The 17,660-nt window shown below is 48.4% G+C and overlaps 7 protein-coding genes across 7 annotated transcripts; 4 read left to right on the forward strand and 3 right to left on the reverse strand.

Moving 5' to 3' along the window:
- Positions 1–159: 159 nt before the first annotated feature.
- Positions 160–2,359, reverse strand: F9C07_1761948 (inhibitor of growth proteins N-terminal histone-binding-domain-containing protein). The gene is made up of 2 exons (XM_041286853.2): positions 1,968–2,359; positions 160–1,893 (listed from the first exon to the last, which is right to left on the reverse strand). Exon 2 carries the CDS (start codon positions 1,603–1,605, stop codon positions 340–342), a length of 1,266 nt encoding a protein of 421 aa, XP_041149172.1. The 5' UTR covers positions 1,606–1,893; positions 1,968–2,359; the 3' UTR covers positions 160–339.
- A 159-nt stretch (positions 2,360–2,518) lies between these two features.
- On the forward strand, positions 2,519–4,207 carry F9C07_8528 (nicotinate phosphoribosyltransferase; the record flags this gene model as incomplete). The annotated part of the gene is made up of 5 exons (XM_041293950.1): positions 2,519–2,630; positions 2,692–2,775; positions 2,835–3,454; positions 3,502–3,937; positions 3,990–4,207. 5 exons carry the CDS (start codon positions 2,519–2,521, stop codon positions 4,205–4,207), a joined length of 1,470 nt encoding a protein of 489 aa, XP_041149171.1.
- Positions 4,208–4,492: 285 nt separating this feature from the next.
- Positions 4,493–6,840, reverse strand: F9C07_8529 (putative C6 transcription factor; the record flags this gene model as incomplete). Its single annotated transcript, XM_071511783.1, has 2 exons — positions 4,493–6,214; positions 6,265–6,840. The coding sequence occupies 2 exons, from the start codon at positions 6,838–6,840 to the stop codon at positions 4,493–4,495; spliced, it is 2,298 nt and encodes a 765-aa protein (XP_071367803.1).
- A 695-nt stretch (positions 6,841–7,535) lies between these two features.
- On the reverse strand, positions 7,536–8,241 carry F9C07_8530 (putative TOM core complex subunit Tom6). The gene is made up of 3 exons (XM_071511784.1): positions 8,021–8,241; positions 7,896–7,945; positions 7,536–7,811 (listed from the first exon to the last, which is right to left on the reverse strand). The coding sequence occupies exons 1-3, from the start codon at positions 8,138–8,140 to the stop codon at positions 7,805–7,807; spliced, it is 177 nt and encodes a 58-aa protein (XP_071367804.1). The 5' UTR covers positions 8,141–8,241; the 3' UTR covers positions 7,536–7,804.
- Positions 8,242–8,269: 28 nt separating this feature from the next.
- Positions 8,270–10,932, forward strand: F9C07_2286236 (DUF1716 domain protein). Its single transcript, XM_041293949.2, has 10 exons — positions 8,270–8,548; positions 8,598–8,652; positions 8,708–8,946; positions 9,004–9,110; positions 9,176–9,410; positions 9,458–9,551; positions 9,606–10,120; positions 10,174–10,458; positions 10,515–10,632; positions 10,686–10,932. The coding sequence occupies exons 1-10, from the start codon at positions 8,522–8,524 to the stop codon at positions 10,766–10,768; spliced, it is 1,758 nt and encodes a 585-aa protein (XP_041149169.1). The 5' UTR covers positions 8,270–8,521; the 3' UTR covers positions 10,769–10,932.
- Positions 10,933–15,402, forward strand: F9C07_2286237 (DNA-directed RNA polymerase II subunit RPB2). Its single transcript, XM_041293948.2, has 2 exons — positions 10,933–14,843; positions 14,919–15,402. Exons 1-2 carry the CDS (start codon positions 11,242–11,244, stop codon positions 15,079–15,081), a joined length of 3,765 nt encoding a protein of 1,254 aa, XP_041149168.1. The 5' UTR covers positions 10,933–11,241; the 3' UTR covers positions 15,082–15,402.
- A 456-nt stretch (positions 15,403–15,858) lies between these two features.
- esdC lies at positions 15,859–17,560 on the forward strand. The gene is made up of 2 exons (XM_041293947.2): positions 15,859–16,705; positions 16,757–17,560. The coding sequence occupies exons 1-2, from the start codon at positions 16,514–16,516 to the stop codon at positions 17,360–17,362; spliced, it is 798 nt and encodes a 265-aa protein (XP_041149167.1). The 5' UTR covers positions 15,859–16,513; the 3' UTR covers positions 17,363–17,560.
- The last annotated feature ends 100 nt before the right edge of the window (positions 17,561–17,660 follow it).

The raw sequence follows: 17,660 nt of genomic DNA on the forward strand, positions 1-17,660 counted from the left end.
TGTTAGTTTCTTTCTATTTATGTACAATGAGCGCAGCGGCGCCAGTCATGTTTGCTTGCATAGCGATGGCGTTTCACGAATCCTGGGATAGGCTATGGTCGAGGCCTATCTTTTTCTCTTGCGGGGAATTTACGGCCTAAAAGTGCAATTGGGGTAAGGATGGTTTGGTTCTAACAGAAGCTATTGGTTTGCTTCATTTCATGGCCTAATCTTTGTACCTTATGAAACGGTGGAAGGCTGAAAATCTACAAGAGCTACTGAATTGCTCAATGGAATGAGATGACGATTAATTTCAGAAAATAGAACAGGCTTATTAGCAAGATAAACTGGAGGGTATGATCAACTATTTAACTTGGCTGCACACTGAGGACAAAACCATGTGCCTACAGGCTCCCTGGTTAAACCGACGCACTTCCAGTGAAACCACTCAAACTCGCAATTTTCGTTATCGCAAGCAACCATATCACCATGGCTTACACTGCGACAAGTACAATAGACCTTGGTATCTTCGTTGCCCTCATCTTCTTCCTCTTCTTCCATGTCATCATCTCCGCGCCGGGCATCGCTGTTGTTCTCAGAGTCCGAGACATCGGCGCTACTGAGCATCGAATCATCCTCGTCTTCATCGCCGCCCGGGGCGGAAGGCGATTTCTTTGTGGTAAGTTTGATACGGCCACTAGCGCTAGAAGACCGTTTAGTTGATTTGCCATTCAATCCAGATGATGCCTTGATCTTTTTCAATTGTTGATGAGGTGCAACCTTCTTGGTCAAGGCTTTTTTAGTTGTGCTTGATGAGCGTGGCCCGGCACTGCCAGCACGACTAGAAGCTGGTGTACCTCCTTTGGGTGTGCCGGGACCTAGAGAGGATTGTCGGAGATTCGACGATGCTGCTGGTAGCGTCCCTAGTGAAGGGTTTAGACGCCGTCGCTTGTTCTCCACAGCGCCAGCTGATGATTCACGTTGTCGTTGGTGAAAATGAGCGGTGCCACCGGCGGGAGTTGCGGGAGCTGAGCTTCGCGCAGCAGTTGGGGAGCCTAGGCCAGCCACACCCGCTGATCGAGCCAGTGATTGATTAAGTCTCTGAGTGGCGCCTATTATAACGTTGGCGTTCCCGGACGTAGGATGGAGGGGAGAGTTGTATGAATTAGAGTCGGAGGCGGAGTCGGGAAAAAAGATCTTTGGGGGGTCTCGGTATTGGTCGCTATTATTGAAGAGAGAGGGCAAGGGAGGATCGTTCGAAAGAACACCGTCATTCTGCAGGTCACGAATTTTGATGTCCAATTTCTTGATTTGCCGGTCTAATAGAACGCACGCTTTCTCACTCAATTGTATCTTCTCATCCTGTAGCTGTTGCGACTTGTCAAGATTCTGTAATATGACCTTTCCGTATTGCTCTTCTTTGGGATTCGGCGTCAGACTGCCATTCATTTTGATGAATTTTTGTAAACTACTATCTCTCGAATTGATCGTAGTGCGACATTCTTGGATGATTTTGTCTTTGGCCTGGATCTCTTCCATCAAGTGGTTAATTTCCGCTGGCAGATTTGCAACATCATGAACGAATTGCTCTAGCACGGATGCGCAGTCCTCAGCGCCGTGCGCCATATCGATGTTGTTCTCAAGCGACCTTGATTAATATGCGCCACTGATGTTGAAGTGGTTCAGGCTAGCCAGAGTTCCTGATGTAGTTAGCTTTGAGAGCAGACGTCTTGTTATTTTGTATAAAGTAGGGACAAGGCGAGGACCGGTCGTAATCGCAACTAGCAGAACGCATGAACCAAGCGTGGAGGTTGAACGAGTAATGAACGTTGGCTGATAATGGATAAGGCGCCTGCGACGGGAGTGCTGTCTTGACCGGAATAATATGACACCCGATGTGCCTGAGAACAAACCCTGCACAGCCACATACATAGGCATTAGCCACAATTATCTTATCAAACTGGCGGGGCAGGGCAGTCACAGCCTACAAATAAGGCAACAACTGGTAATATTTGACGTTGACGATATATTCCATGACAACGCAATTGTTTGGCGTATAATACCCAGTAATATATGCCCCAATTTGCTATAGACTATTTGGTTGAGGGGTTTCAATGCTCATTGAAACACCAAGAGGCTTTCCTTTACGCAAGATCTCGTATAATCTATAGTCGGCATAGTAACCTCTACTATGAACCAGCATATCAGCACAACCAACCTTAAACACTAATACATTATTTGACAGGAGGTTTATCCGCAGTATAATAGTCCAGTAATTATCAATTCACTGCATCTCAATATGACGTCGCCCACAGCATGACGAAGATTATACAATGCAAACAGTACAAACATGGTCTTTTTTGGTAGTTCCCCGCAGCAGCGTGGATATGACTGTTTTCAGCTGCTGATAAACTTCTCTACTACACAATTACTTTCCTTTGACTGGGGCTTTTACCCCATTGAATTGAATTTCGCACATTTTATTCACTTCTAGCCACTGCAGCTAGCACTCCTATACAGGTCTCGGAAACAAGTCATAATGGACCAAGAAGGTTCCCCTCCAATTCCGGAGGGCATTTGCTCTCTTCTTGATACCGATTTGTACAAGTTGACGATGCAATGTGCCGTCCTGAAGTACTTCCCTGATACCCGTGAGTATATATCGGCTCTTATGTGGTATGGTTGAAATTCCTTACGAGTTGTACTGCGTAGACGTGACTTATGGGTTCACGAACCGTACTCCACACATGAAGTTAACGCGTGGGGCCCACAAGTGGCTTCTGAAGCAAATGGACAGTATGTATTGCCTTATTGAATGATTGTGCGAGCGTCGGGATAACCGTACTCTCTGGTAGGACTTGCGAACATTCGAATCACGGAAGAAGAGATTAAATTCTTGAAGACCCGGTGTCCATACTTCAACGATGCTTACCTGGACTTCCTGACCACTTTCAAACTCAAGCCTTCCGAACAGATTGAAATAAAGTTTACGCCCGTGAATGATACCGGCAGCGACAGCGACACGGGTGATGTCGAGTATCTGGTCAAGGGTCTCTGGGTTGACACAATTCTGTACGAGATCCCGCTTTTAGCGTTGACGAGCGAGGCATACTTTATGTTCAGCGATAAGGACTGGGACTACAGTTGCCAAGAGGAGAAGGCATATCGGAAAGGATGTACGCTGCTTGAGAATGGTTGCATCTTCTCTGAGTTCGGATCAAGACGACGCCGTGATTACCATACCCATGACCTGGTGATGGTTGGTCTGATGAAGGCTGCTGAGGAGGGAAAACGACAAGGGTGGAAGGGTAAATTCACAGGGTCAAGTAATGTTCACTTTGCTATGAAGTATGGTGTCGACCCTGTCGGCACGGTGGCGCATGAATGGTATATGACCATTGCTGCCATTACGGATGACTATGAGAACGCCAACGAGTTGGCCCTGCGGTACTGGCTTGGCTGCTTTGGAAAAGGAGTAAGTTCAATCACCTGTGATGTCTGCAAGAGACTGACCTTGATAAGGTTCTGGGAATCGCCTTGACGGACACTTTCGGTACCCCCGCCTTTCTCGATGCATTCCGGAAGCCGATTCCTGCGTTTACCTCCGCAGGAGCTGGTGCAGTCAGCACATCGGCATCTGGACCAGCCACAACTAACGAATCGACTGTTCAAAGTGAGGCGGAGACCAAGGCCCCGATCACTGCACCACTTCGTGACGGTGGCGCTCGGACCTCCCATGAAACGTATGCTCAAGCCTATACCGGTGTGCGTCAGGACTCAGGCGATCCTGTATACTTCGTAAAGATGGTGCGGGATTTCTACGATAGGGAAGGCATCACGGACAAGAAGACCATGGTGTTCTCTGACTCTCTCAACATCGAGCATTGTCTCGAGTATAAGGTCATTGCGGAGGAAGCTGGGTTCCAGCCTGTCTTCGGCGTTGGTACATTCTTTACCAGTAAGTACTAATCTTGGGTATACTCTAAAAGCACGGCGCTAAATATAGGCAGACGACTTTACGAATAAATCAAATGACGAAAAGTCCAAGCCGCTCAATATCGTCATCAAGATCTCTACAGCAAATGGTCACCCGGCTGTCAAGCTCAGTGACAACATGGGCAAAAACACGGGAGACAAACAGAAAGTCCAGGAAGTGAAGAAAAAGCTCGGCTACGTCGAACACGAATGGGAGGAAGGCGACGAGAGCAACCGTTGGTCTAAGCGCTAAGACTGGTGTGCCAAATAGAGGACGGTCGTCGCCTATAATATGTCTTTTCATAGAGATACCCTACATAGACGGAGGGCTGGTTTACAATTATGACTCTACGTTGAGACAGAAGAGTTTCATTTTGGACGGGTGAATATTGTGCTGAATCAATCAAACGCATCGCTCGCTTCTGCAATTAAAACAGGGTATCGCTGATGAAATATCACGACTATATGAGACAGCATAATGAAACTTTGCAAGCTGGACAGATATATGTATAGAAGTAATAAAAACACACGCTTCATTCTAAAACATCTCGTCACCGGAGTTCAGACCCAGGTCTTTATCCAAATCGCCCGTGATCTCCTCCTTCCTAGGAGCATTTGACCTTTCCTGTTTATCTGAGAACGAGAAGAAATCTCTGCTGTGGTCCTCTAGCGCGGAGCTAGAAAAGTCAATCTTAAAATCTGCTCCTCTTAAAAAGTCCTCTGCCCAGTCGATATCAATATCCGGATGGCTCGACGACTGGAAGAGGGGGAATTCGGTGTTATTTGAGTCTATATCAAGGAAGCTTGACGGATTGAATGAAGGGTCAGGTAGAGGAGAATGAGAGTTGAAGGCGGAGTTGAAGTGATCGTCAAAGTCGTTCGTAGGGGTAAGGTAATCTTGCTTAGCCTTCGATGGGGAGGTACTAGTAGTGTTGACTGTTGTACTGATTACAGTACTGTTCCGCTTTGACCTTTGGTCGGCGGAGCTGGGCTTGCGAGGCTCGAGACCAGGGTTGTGTGACTCATTCACAGTGTCAGTCTCTATCGGCGAGGTCCAATGCTTTGGTGTTCGGTCTTCAGTTGGGGATAATGTCTGTACAGTAGCAACATCGCTTCCCCTCCGATATGGTTCGGCGGGTTGTGGCTGGCTTAGATTGATACTGTTGGATTGCATGATTTTGAGTAATGTACTCGCACTGTCCGACTGGACTCTAACGGCGGCTTCGATGTTGGCAACTTCCATATCTGCGGCTGGATATAGCTCCTTCAATCCCTGCAAAACCTGGACACACCGGTGGAAGTTACGTATGCTGGCTTCTCGCACCGTAGGATTGTCAGACATGGAGTTAGCCAGGTGTAGTACAGTAGCTGGTATGATGACTGTCACACCAGACTGGGGCAAAAATCGAGTGAGGTTCAGCTGGTTCAAGCCTTGGATGATATGCGTGATCCCTATAGCCGCATCGTGCATCTTTGACCGAGCAGTGTTGGTCAATTCGATCCGTGATTTACTCTGGCCCTTGTTGGACCCATACGCCCATGGTCGATATAAAGCACTTATAGTAGCATGGTACAACATTCTCACCATAGCACCGTGGAGAAGTAAGACATCTTCTCCGTCGTTAAAGTTCGTTTTTGAAGCAGGAATGAACTGTGCATCCTTTGGGAGTGAGTTGACCCATGAGTCGAGTCGTTGACTGCATCGAGCCAACTCCGATTCCGAAGCCTGCCTAGGAGCTAGGGTAATAGTAGTCCGATTAGTTATGCCGAACAAGCGCTGCGACGGAGAGTACTGAGCGAAGAGTACGCGCCCGATGCATTGGCAAAGTTTAGTTTTCTCCATGAACATGGTTGCCAGACGCTTCTGATGGGATGGGTCCTCCAGTTGGCGGCAATGGAACATATTGATAACGGATGGATGAAAAGAATCGTACTCAAAATCGTCTAGTCTCAACATTGGGACGTTGCTAGTTCCTTCATTGACTTGTGTAGGACGTCTCATGCCCAAGGAGATAAGACGGTCCCGGGAATATAAGCTCCACCATAGACGTATTCTTAATCGTTTGGTTTTGAGATCCATTGTGGGGGATGTAGTAGGGTCACGGTTTAATCCAATTGAATGAGCTTGGGTATTGCAAACCCCAATCCAATCCCATATGTCTCTCTGCGGATGGTTTACATGATCGGTCCAGTATGTCATCAATAGTAGAGTTTGCAAGATGGCTATTCGGTCTTCTTCGCAATCAAGGGAGTAAAGGAGCTGCTTCTCGGTTAGCTCCAGAGAGTAGATATACGCTTTGCTGCACTTACCCTTAGTCGCGTGTAAAACGCGCTCCGCGCAATTTTCCTCGTCGCATACCCAGCGTCTTGTAAGTGTTTGAGATCCACGAAGGCCGTCGCCACAAACATCACCGCCTGAAACAGCAGGAGGCTGATGTTACCGTTCGGATCGTTCTCCGCGACACACCTTAGGAAGTCTTGCAGGTTCAACACCGGCATAAAACTGTGTACCCATTTGATATAGCATCGCAGTAACTCGTTCCGCAACCCACTCTCTGGGATCGAGAGAGCCCCACGGAAACGTAGAAACTCTAAGTCTTCCGGGGAAATGTGAGAAGGAAGTGGCTTTAGGAAACGTGGCTCTTCATCGAGAATGGCAATAAGAGGGTCGAAATCTGGATCTATCAGATCCTGCACGGCAGCCACCATGTTTTCGAGCGGCATAGACGGCCGAACTGCCCGGTTTCCTAGAGTCCGCCATGTCGGAGGCGGCTTAGAGTCTTGTAGCCAGGGCGTACGCGCATCGTACCCCAGCGAGTTTCGTTTGGCCACAGGCTCACCGTAATGTATGTCTGCGTCTGACGCCGTGCGCTTCGTGGTGATCATAATGAAAGCAGTTATGTAGATAAGCTGCTACTGCAGCTATGCGAGAAAGAGAACCAGCATCAAAAATTTCAACTATAGGCTGAACCGGAGTTGTATTCACACAATTATGAAGATGAAATTGGATAGCCATCTCCCCGGCAGTTGAGGGCGGTGTTCCGGAGGTTCCCCGTGTGGGGTAGCTGTGGGCCTTTCCCCCGCTATCTCGATATTGGAAAGATTTAAGTGGCCAGACACCGTGTGGCTTCATTGGCGGATGGTTCAAACCAGTGCCTGAGGCGTTGGTTCAACACATGGACATGCCGTGCCTCGAATGGGAGAATGGGAGCGTACGATGTTATCAGTCTGGCCGTTATCGGATCTTAAGATCGGGTACTTGCATCACGGTGCCTGAGGTATCAAGTACTAATTTGGTTCGATTATTCCGAAGCTCGCTTGGTGCCTTTTCTTTTATAGCACTGCAGCAGTTTATTGACTTACCTATTTATGAATAGAGTCCCTGCAAAACACCTTCGCCTTTGAACCTACAAATCTGGAATTTCTCTGACAGCTGTATATATTTATTCTGCACCTAAGACGAGGCGAGTCTTTGTATTGCATTAGCTCATCGTTGAGATCCCATTTACTCTCGAACACATCAATCATACTAGGGCGGAGTATTCGAAGAGAAGTCTTTCCTATAAGAGTTTGAACTAAACTCAAAAGGATGTCATGTCGTATTGGGTTTTTATGTTCTTTTCAGACATATCGGAGATGATAATGCACGCCACACGAGTCCATCCAAAAACATATATGCCCACAAAAGCACAATCCATGCAATATAGTACAGGTATCCATTACTTAAAACCAAGGAAAAAGAATAGCAGGTTCGAGTCTATTCCGAATTGACCTCAACAAATCGCCTGACTCCCAACGAAGTTATATCCGAGTGATGGCTGCGAGCCACGGATGCGTTCGGATATCCCGTTCACAGACTAGAACGCTCATCAGATTTCGAGAACACGACAAAGGATCGAGCTTATCGCGATATCATTAGGGGAGAAAACGTGTCGACTTACGGAGGGAGCAGGAGTTCGCTGAGAGAGCTGTAGAGGAAAGCGACACCGGCCTGTGGTATAAGGACAATCAGAATCTCAACCGCAAATCAAACATAGACAAAAAGATTACACAATCGCTAACTTACACCGAAGACAAGAACACTTCTCACGATGGTGGCGTTCTCGGGATGAGTGACTTCATCGTAGGCGGCACCCAAAAAGCTCTTCTCCTGGTGAGCAGAAACGACGCGTTGTCTGGGAGCCATTGTGAAGATGTGAAGAGTGAGGGTGGTATTCAAAAGTGAAGTACTTCTCCGGATGTGATGCTTGCGTATAGAGACAAAGCTGGAGTAACGATATTGAGATTGCGGAAATGAAAGTAAATCGATGCGCTCCGAGAAATCTTTCAGCGCTTGGCGGTTGCGTTGTTAGCTTATCACGCCGCCCGTAATATCATCGGAGCAGCTGCGCGACCAAGTGATGAGAACAAATTCCTGAGCGCGATATAGAAGAGACATATTTCAGTCGTCAGGCCTATTTCGAGAAAATCTGAATTATTTCTTCTAGACTATTCAGGTGACAGATTTGGCTGGTAGGCTAGGCGGGTTTCTTCCAAGTACGCCCCTCCTACTACACAAGCCGCAACAATGACCAGCATAGATGAACTTTTCAAGGTAAGATATCTGTAATCTATATCAGGTTCATTAGCGCTGATGAAGAAAGAAACCTACTCCAGCAGCCAGCGCCAAGCGCAAACTAGACGCTACCACAGATCCAAGTACACTTTGTCCTTCTACCTTTTCCTTCGTCGCTTACTGACCTTCGACACAAAGATGAACTCTACAAGGCCGCTAAATTAGATGTGAATGGCGATGTGAAATCAAAGGGAAAGGAGCCAATGGTTGAAGACGAGAACGATGATGATGGTGAAGCCGGTCCAGAGCTACCTCCGGACTTCGATGCCGAGGATATCCCAGACGATGAGGAAGGGCGCTTTTTCGGAGGCGGCATGGAGCGCCAGACGGCTCAGGCGATGCAGTACATTGATCAGCAGGAGGAAGGGGATGTTGCGGTAGGTACACCCATGCTCGTGGAGCTGCAGTCCTTGGATGCTGAGAGTTTGGATTAGCCCGAGAAATTTGATACCACATGGCTGCGACGATTTGCTCTTAATTTCGAGAAGAAGATATCAAAGAATGCCGAATTGCGCGGAAAATATGAGAATGACCCGCAAAAGTATGCGGTGCATCTGCGCTTCATCAATCTGGGTGGTATACGTGCGATGCTAACTGTATGCCCAGGTTCATGGCCTCGGAAGCCGACCTAGACAGCGAAATTAAGGGATTATCCATTCTCTCAGAACACCCCGAATTATACGCAGAGTTTTCAAAGCTGGGCTGCGTAAGCTCTTTGATCTCTTTGCTCTCGCACGAAAACGCAGATATTGCCATTGATGCGATTCAGATCATCAGTGAGTTGACCGACGAAGACGTTGAAGCAGAGCAAGAACAATGGGACACATTGGTAAATGCAATGGTACGCCGCCAAGGTCAATATTTATCATATAATGCTGATATCTGTAGTTGGACGCCGACCTCATCGAACTATTAGCCCAGAACTTGTCACGGTTGGACGAAGAGTCTGATGTCGACAGAGCAGGGGTTTACTATGTGCTGAGTGGGTTGGCCCTGTTCCTAGACTGACATGAAACTGATACTAATTCGTTCAAAGGTGTCCTAGAGAACCTTGCGTCACAGTCATCGCATGCAGAGAGGCTAGGCGATGATTCAAATCTACTTCCTTGGCTGCTGGCTCGCATACAGAAGAAGGAAAGACCTGTTAGTCAAAACCAGCAATACTCGGCTGAAATATTAGCCATCCTATTGCAGTCGTCATCCAAGACGCGAAGCAAATTCATTAGCCTTGAGGGAGTCGATATCCTTCTTCAACTACTCAGCCAGTACCGTAAGCGCGATCCTGCAAAGGATTCAGACGAGGAAGAATTTGTTGAGAACCTGTTCGACTGCTTGATCTGTCTTGTTGATGAAGAATTCGGGAAGGAAAAGTTTCTTGAGGGCGAAGGTATTGAACTTGCACAAATCATGTTGAAGGAAGGAAAGTTTAGTAAACCGCGCGCTTTACGAGTCTTGGATCATGCCCTAGGTGGACTGGGAGGCAGGCCCGCGTGCGAAAGATTTGTTGAAGCAGCATGCTTGAGAACAGTGTTTGGAATGTTCATGAAAAAGGTATGGTTGCCTCTAGCTTTCTAGATCATGGGCTTGAAACTAAACTCGAACAGCAAGAAAACCAAACGATAGAGCATTTACTGGGTATCTTTGCTTCGCTTCTGCGTCTCCTACCTGGAGGTTCAGCAGCCCGTATCCGTACTCTTGCTAAGTTCATGGAAAAAGATTATGAGAAGATTGAGAAGTTAGTCAAGCTGAGGCGCGATTATGCGTCGAGGGTATTGCCTGTTGAACAAGCTATCGAGAAAGAACGAAAGAATTTTACCGAAGAGGAACGCGAGGTGATGGCAGTTGAATGGCTCTCTCGGCGATTTGATGCTGGTCTATTCTCCCTCCAGGTTTGTTGCCATTTTTCTAGGAAGGTTGCTCAGAAAAACTGACATGAAATCGAAAGCTCATTGATGTAATTCTGGCGTGGCTTGTGGCAGAAGATGACGGCGCTAAAAAGAAGGTTGTGTCCCTTCTTGCTGATCGCGACGAAGGCCTTTCTCTTATTCAAGGTACATTGAAAGGTAAGTTCAGTCCTTCCTTTCTTCCCTGTGGTAAGTGTACTGACATCGTTTAGAACAAATTGAAGGGCTTTCGGACGATGATCCCGGACAGAAAGATCATAAAGAAATGCTTGAGACTCTTCTACAGTTCTTGTAAATGATACTACTAGCATTGGAAGATTTATGGGTTTATGTATTATAGCCAATATCATTCCTCGATTCCAATTTCATCGGGGTAAAATCCTATAGTGCCTCAGGCGTAAACTGTATATCACGTGGTATATTATCGACTCCCGCGTTAGTCAGCTGATAACGCCAAGACCGCGGTCGAGGCTAGTGGCGGCTCTGCTCAAGATCCATCAGAGTCCGGAGGTGAAGCCCAACACTGCGCCATTCATCCCCATCATCACAGTTTGTCTGGGATCTCTCACTTTTCATCCACCTGAGGTTCCCAGCCCACTGACCCTTTCCAACAAGCGTCTCTTTTCGACAAGGCCTTCCCAGGTGTCACTGCTTCTTTCGGCAGCAAGACAGCCTGTGCGCGGGATCTTTTATTTGGGCGCGTCGCGCTGTTTGCGCTCACTGATCGATCCTTTATCTGGGTAGTATTAGTGGCAGAACCTCGTCAAAATGGCTGACTATGATGATGCTTACGAGGATGAGTTTTACGATGATATGGAAGAGGGGATCACCTCGGAGGATTGCTGGACCGTCATCTCGTCTTTCTTCGATACGAAGGGTTTAGTCTCGCAGCAGCTGGATTCTTTCGATGAATTCATTTCATCAACAATGCAAGAACTGGTGGAGGAACAAGGCCAAGTAACACTCGATCAGACACTTCCGCCCGACGAAGATGAAGTCGACCCCGTTGTTGTCCGTCGCTATGAGCTCAAGTTCGGAACAGTTATGCTTTCCCGTCCCTCCGTCACTGAGGGTGATGGTGCCACCACTATCATGTTGCCCCAGGAAGCTCGTCTCCGAAATCTCACCTACGCTAGTCCCCTCTATCTCGGCATTACAAAGCGAATCATGGAAGGCAGAGAGCGGTCAGTTGCTGATCGTGACGACGAGGAGATTGAGGAAGATGAAGACAGAAAGGCTCGTGGCACCTACCTCCAGTGGGAGCAGAAGGAGCTGCCCGCCGATCAAGCCAAAGAGGAAACCGTTTTCATCGGAAAAGTGCCTATCATGCTCAAATCCAAGTATTGTATTCTTAAGGACCTCAGCGAGCAGGCTCTGTACAATTGGAATGAATGCCCTTACGACTCCGGTGGTTATTTCATCATCAACGGAAGCGAAAAGGTTTTGATTGCCCAGGAGCGAAGTGCAGGTAACACGGTCCAGGTTTTCAAGAAAGCACCACCGAGTCCAACACCATATGTCGCGGAAATTCGAAGTGCCGTCGAGAAGGGATCTCGACTTCTTTCTCAACTCTCTCTCAAGTTGTTCGCTAAGGGTGATAGTGCAAAGGGTGGATTCGGCCCTACTATCAGGTCCACTTTGCCCTACGTGAAGACGGACATTCCGATCGTTGTCGTTTTCAGAGCGCTCGGTGTGGTCTCTGACGAGGACATTCTTAACCACATTTGCTACGATCGTAACGATACCCCTATGTTGGAAATGCTAAAGCCTTGTATTGAAGAGGGTTTCGTTATTCAAGATCGTGAAGTTGCTTTGGACTTCATTGCTAAGCGTGGCTCTTCCCAGTCAAGCATGAATCATGAGCGTCGTGTGAGATACGCGCGTGAAATTATGCAGAAGGAGCTTCTTCCTCATATTTCACAGAGCGAAGGTAGTGAGACTCGGAAGGCATTCTTCTTGGGTTATATGGTGCACAGACTTCTGCAGTGTGCTCTGGGCCGCCGGGATGTTGATGACCGTGATCACTTCGGAAAGAAGCGTCTCGATCTTGCAGGCCCCCTTCTGGCGAACCTTTTCCGTGTTTTGTTTACCCGAGTTACTCGTGATCTCCAGCGTTACGTCCAGAGATGTGTTGAGACCAACAGAGAGATCTACCTCAATATTGGTATCAAGGCCAGTACACTGACTGGTGGCTTGAAGTACGCCCTTGCTACTGGTAATTGGGGCGAACAGAAGAAGGCCGCAAGTGCTAAGGCTGGCGTGTCGCAAGTGCTCAGTCGTTATACCTACGCTTCTACTTTGTCACATCTTCGCCGAACCAATACGCCTATTGGTCGTGATGGTAAAATTGCTAAACCCCGCCAGCTTCACAATACTCATTGGGGGTTGGTTTGTCCAGCAGAGACTCCTGAAGGTCAGGCCTGTGGTCTGGTCAAGAACTTGGCCCTCATGTGTTATGTCACTGTTGGTACACCCAGCGAACCTATCATTGACTTCATGATTCAGCGTAACATGGAAGTTCTTGAGGAGTTTGAGCCTCAGGTCACTCCCAACGCAACGAAGGTCTTCGTCAATGGAGTGTGGGTCGGTATCCATAGAGATCCCGCCCATCTTGTCAATACGATGCAGTCACTGCGGCGACGAAATATGATCTCCCACGAGGTCAGTTTGATTCGTGATATCCGTGAGCGGGAGTTCAAGATCTTCACCGATGCTGGACGTGTTTGCAGGCCGTTGTTCGTCATTGACAATGACCCGAAGAGCGAAAATTGCGGTGGTTTGGTGTTGAACAAAGAGCACATCCGCAAGTTGGAACAAGACAAAGAATTACCACCCGACCTCGACCCTGAGGATCGTAGAGAACGTTACTTTGGATGGGATGGGTTAGTGAGATCGGGTGTGGTAGAGTATGTTGACGCCGAAGAAGAGGAGACGATCATGATTTCCATGACACCGGAAGACCTGGAAATTTCCAAACAGCTTCAGGCTGGCTACGCCCTTCCTGAAGAAGAGCTCGATCCCAACAAGCGCGTCCGCTCTATACTGAGCCAGAAGGCACATACTTGGACACACTGTGAGATTCATCCTAGTATGATTCTCGGAGTTTGTGCTAGTATCATTCCATTCCCTGATCACAATCAATCGCCCCGTAACACATACCAGTCTGCTATGGGTAAACAAGCTATGGGTGTGTTCTTGACGAACTTCGATCAGCGTATGGAGACGATGGCGAATATTCTCTACTACCCTCAGAAGCCACTAGCGACAACACGGTCAATGGAGTTCCTGCGATTCCGTGAATTGCCAGCCGGCCAGAACGCCATCGTTGCCATTGCTTGCTATTCCGGTTACAACCAGGAAGATTCAGTTGTTATGAACCAAAGCAGTATTGATCGTGGTCTTTTCCGCAGTCTTTTCTACCGTACTTACACGGACAGCGAGAAGATGGTTGGTTTGACGGTTGTTGAACGCTTTGAGAAGCCAATGCGACAGGATACGATTGGCATGAGAAAGGGTACTTATGATAAACTGGACGAGGATGGTATCATTGCTCCTGGCGTACGTGTCTCTGGTGAGGATATTATTATTGGTAAAACGGCCCCTCTAGCTCCCGACGCGGAGGAGCTCGGCCAGAGAACCAAAGCCCATACCAAACTGGACGTTTCCACGCCCCTTAGGAGTACTGAGAGCGGTATTGTGGATCAGGTTCTGGTGTCCACCAGCAATGATGACTTGAAGTTCGTAAAGGTCCGTATGAGGACTACCAAAATCCCTCAGATTGGAGACAAGTTCGCTTCGCGTCACGGACAGAAGGGTACCATTGGTATTACCTACCGTCAGGAAGACATGCCGTTCTCTCGAGAAGGTGTTGCGCCTGATTTAGTCATCAACCCTCACGCCATTCCCTCGCGTATGACTATTGCTCACTTGATTGAGTGCCAGCTTAGTAAGGTATCAGCCCTGCGTGGCTTTGAGGGTGATGCAACACCTTTTACCGATGTTACTGTCGATTCTGTCTCTCGTCTACTTCGCGAGCACGGCTACCAGTCTCGCGGATTCGAGGTAATGTACAATGGCCATACCGGCCGGAAGCTAGTGGCGCAGGTGTTCTTGGGACCTACGTACTACCAACGTCTGCGACACATGGTCGATGACAAGATTCATGCTCGTGCTCGTGGACCGACTCAGATTTTGACTAGACAGCCCGTGGAAGGTCGTGCCCGTGATGGTGGTCTCCGATTCGGAGAGATGGAACGTGATTGTATGATCGCCCATGGAGCAAGTGCCTTCCTAAAGGAACGTCTCTTTGACGTTTCTGACCCGTTCCGCGTCCACATCTGCGATGACTGCGGATTAATGACGCCAGTTGCGTAAGTAATCTCCTCTGCCTCCTGGAAAGATTTTATTGATTTGCAATTGGACTAACGATGATCTCCTCGCTGCAGTAAACTGAAGAAGGGACTTTTCGAGTGTCGACTGTGCAACAATAAGCACAGGATTTCGCAGGTGCATATCCCTTATGCCGCCAAGCTTCTGTTCCAAGAGCTGGCCTCGATGAACATTGCCGCCCGCATGTTTACCAACCGTTCCGGCGTTTCCGTGCGGTGAGGGGCCGCCGTGAGGAGTCTATCATACATGCATCTGTACAACCGGCTTTCTTTTCTGTTACGATATGGTCTTACGCGGTGTTTCTCTACATTTTTAATCCTTATCCTCTCAAGCTTTCTCTGTTGTCCACGAAGAAAACAGATTGGTTTGGCATTTTTCCGGCGTACCGTGGATTCGAGGGATGCTTATTATGGTTTTGGTACTTAAACACAACTTCCTTTTCTTGCTGCGGGGGATGATTCTGGAGAAGCGAACATATCTTTGTGTCTTTTCATTGCTTACCATATCAGTATAAAATTTAGAGTACCTTTTTTATGGAATCCTCCGTTGCTTTCATCCTTGTAGATGCAGCTCTTATCTGCTGGGATCCCGGCTCTTCGACCATTGTTTACATCAATATGATCCAACTCCAAGCATAGATAGGACACTCACTCGGTTGGAGGGGATGATGGCATCGACCCCTCCTTGAGCAAAAATTTTCCGGTAAACCTTATCACGATCCTGCAGGGAGCGAGGCAATCAACGTCGACATCCTGTTCGTCGACCGGCATTGACGACGAAAGTTGATGTGATGGGACTCACAGGCGGTAAGTCCGGGATGGTGGTTGGATGGGCGGTCGACCAATGGACCGGGCCAGTTACCCGCCGACTGGCACGGGTATGGGCGGGGAAGTGAGCGAGAGGACTGGCAATTGGTGGTTGACCATCGTGACTCCACCGCCTCCAAGAATAGCAGTGGATGCCGTGTGACGAGAGCCAAACGACAAGCACCTGAGGCTTCCAAAGAGACTGCCTTAAAGATGCCGCAGCCGCCAGGAAGCCTTGCGCCCTCTTCTCTTCTCTTCCTTTCTTTCTGTTCTTCAGCAAGACTGGTCTTGTTTGAAGCTGCCCTTAGTTTGTTTGGAGACACCTGTGCACTGGTTGCATTGGTTTAGTTGTTTTGTTCAATTCATTCTACTATACCTTAATAATCATCTTTCTATACTTGCCCCTTCACCTCTTTGATATCAAAAAAACAAAAATCATACTCAAATCCCCCTAACAGACGAGCTGTGCTCTCTAATACCCCAATTTCCATTATCCACGTCTTGATTTTGACAGTTCAACTTTGTCGCTGGTCGACGTCTCCATTCAGCAGCTCACAACCTTGCTCAGCCTTGTTCATTTTATCGCCGAGGCTTTTTACTATCTTTTTCTAATTTTCGTGTCGTGGACTGGATCCGCGAGCAATACTGTTGGATACCGCAGTCAACCAACCAACAAACCAACACGGACTTGATTGAATCGGCTCTGGTAGTCTTTCGACTCAAGTCTTATATCTTCTGCATCGAATACTGTGGAAGAGTGCTTTCATCTTTGACTTCGACACGATAACCTATACATTCACCGTGAATATTATTAATCTTTAGTCTAACTACGTCAATCATTCAAAATGTCCGCTGTGCAACTCAAGTTCACTCTTCGGACTTCGTCCAATGTCAAGACTGTCCACCTGCTTGGCTCTTGGGACAACTACTCCCGCCAGATCCCCCTCTCCAGGGATGAGGGCAAGCCCGGTTCATGGGTTGGCAAGTTCCGCTTCCAGACCTCCATGCTTAAGCTCGGCGGCCGCTACTGGTACTATGTGAGCTTGGCCTCTTCGTTCATGATCATTGACCATTACTAATCCTTCTAGTACATCATGGATGGATACCACGTCTCCCATGATCCCGCCGTTGAGTACACCATTGAGCCAACCACCGGCCGCAAGCTGAACATCCTTGATGTTCCCGGAGGTAGCAAGAAATCCAGCTCTTCTGCCCAGAAGCCCAGAAGGACCTCCGATGAGGTCGTGAAGGGCCGTGCTCCGTCCCCGTCGAAGATCCATCATCCCAAGCCCTCCAAGCCCTACGCCTCCCGCCAAATCCGGGAGACCGACTTCGCTCCTACCATGGAGGACCTCTCCATGCGCTTTGCGGGATCCCGCCTGTCAGACGAGTACTCCCTTTCCAACAGCCCCCCCAGCTCAGTTGGCTCATCCCTGTCTTCTCGGTCTTCTCGGTCCTCTGGCAGCACCTCTCCCTCATCGCTGTCTTCCATGAGTGACCCAGCTAGCGTCTGCCGCTGCGAGCGCTATGGCATCACTCGGAAGGGCGACCGCGTCAAGCTCGACTGCGGTGGTAGTCGTTGTGGCTACGTCACCGAGTCGTCTGAGGCTAGCTGCTCCGAGTCCGACAGTGACGAGGAGTACCGCCGGGCCCGCCGGGGTGTTCGTCGCCAGGGTATTGTTGTGCGTCGGTAAATCATGCACTTGGTGGAATCTTTTACTTCGTCAATTTTACGGAGATGGGTTGACCCCATCCGTCAAGCAATGTCAATCAACGTGGCATGTTACAGCCATGCCATGATGCTCGGAACACAGTCTCTCCTTAACAGGACTTGGAAGAGAACATTTTTATACACAAAAAAGAAAAGAAAAAAAAAAAACAACCAAAAAAAAGACCGCATCGTGGCTTTTCTACGAGTGTGCCGGACTCGCTTCGTGCTATAGTGAGGTTGAGATTGGAGGGGTTTCGCGTCCGGGGAAGAGAGTTGGGTTA

Source organism: Aspergillus flavus, chromosome 6 (assembly GCF_009017415.1).
Source record: "Aspergillus flavus chromosome 6, complete sequence".
Classification (NCBI taxonomy): Eukaryota; Fungi; Ascomycota; class Eurotiomycetes; order Eurotiales; family Aspergillaceae; genus Aspergillus; species Aspergillus flavus.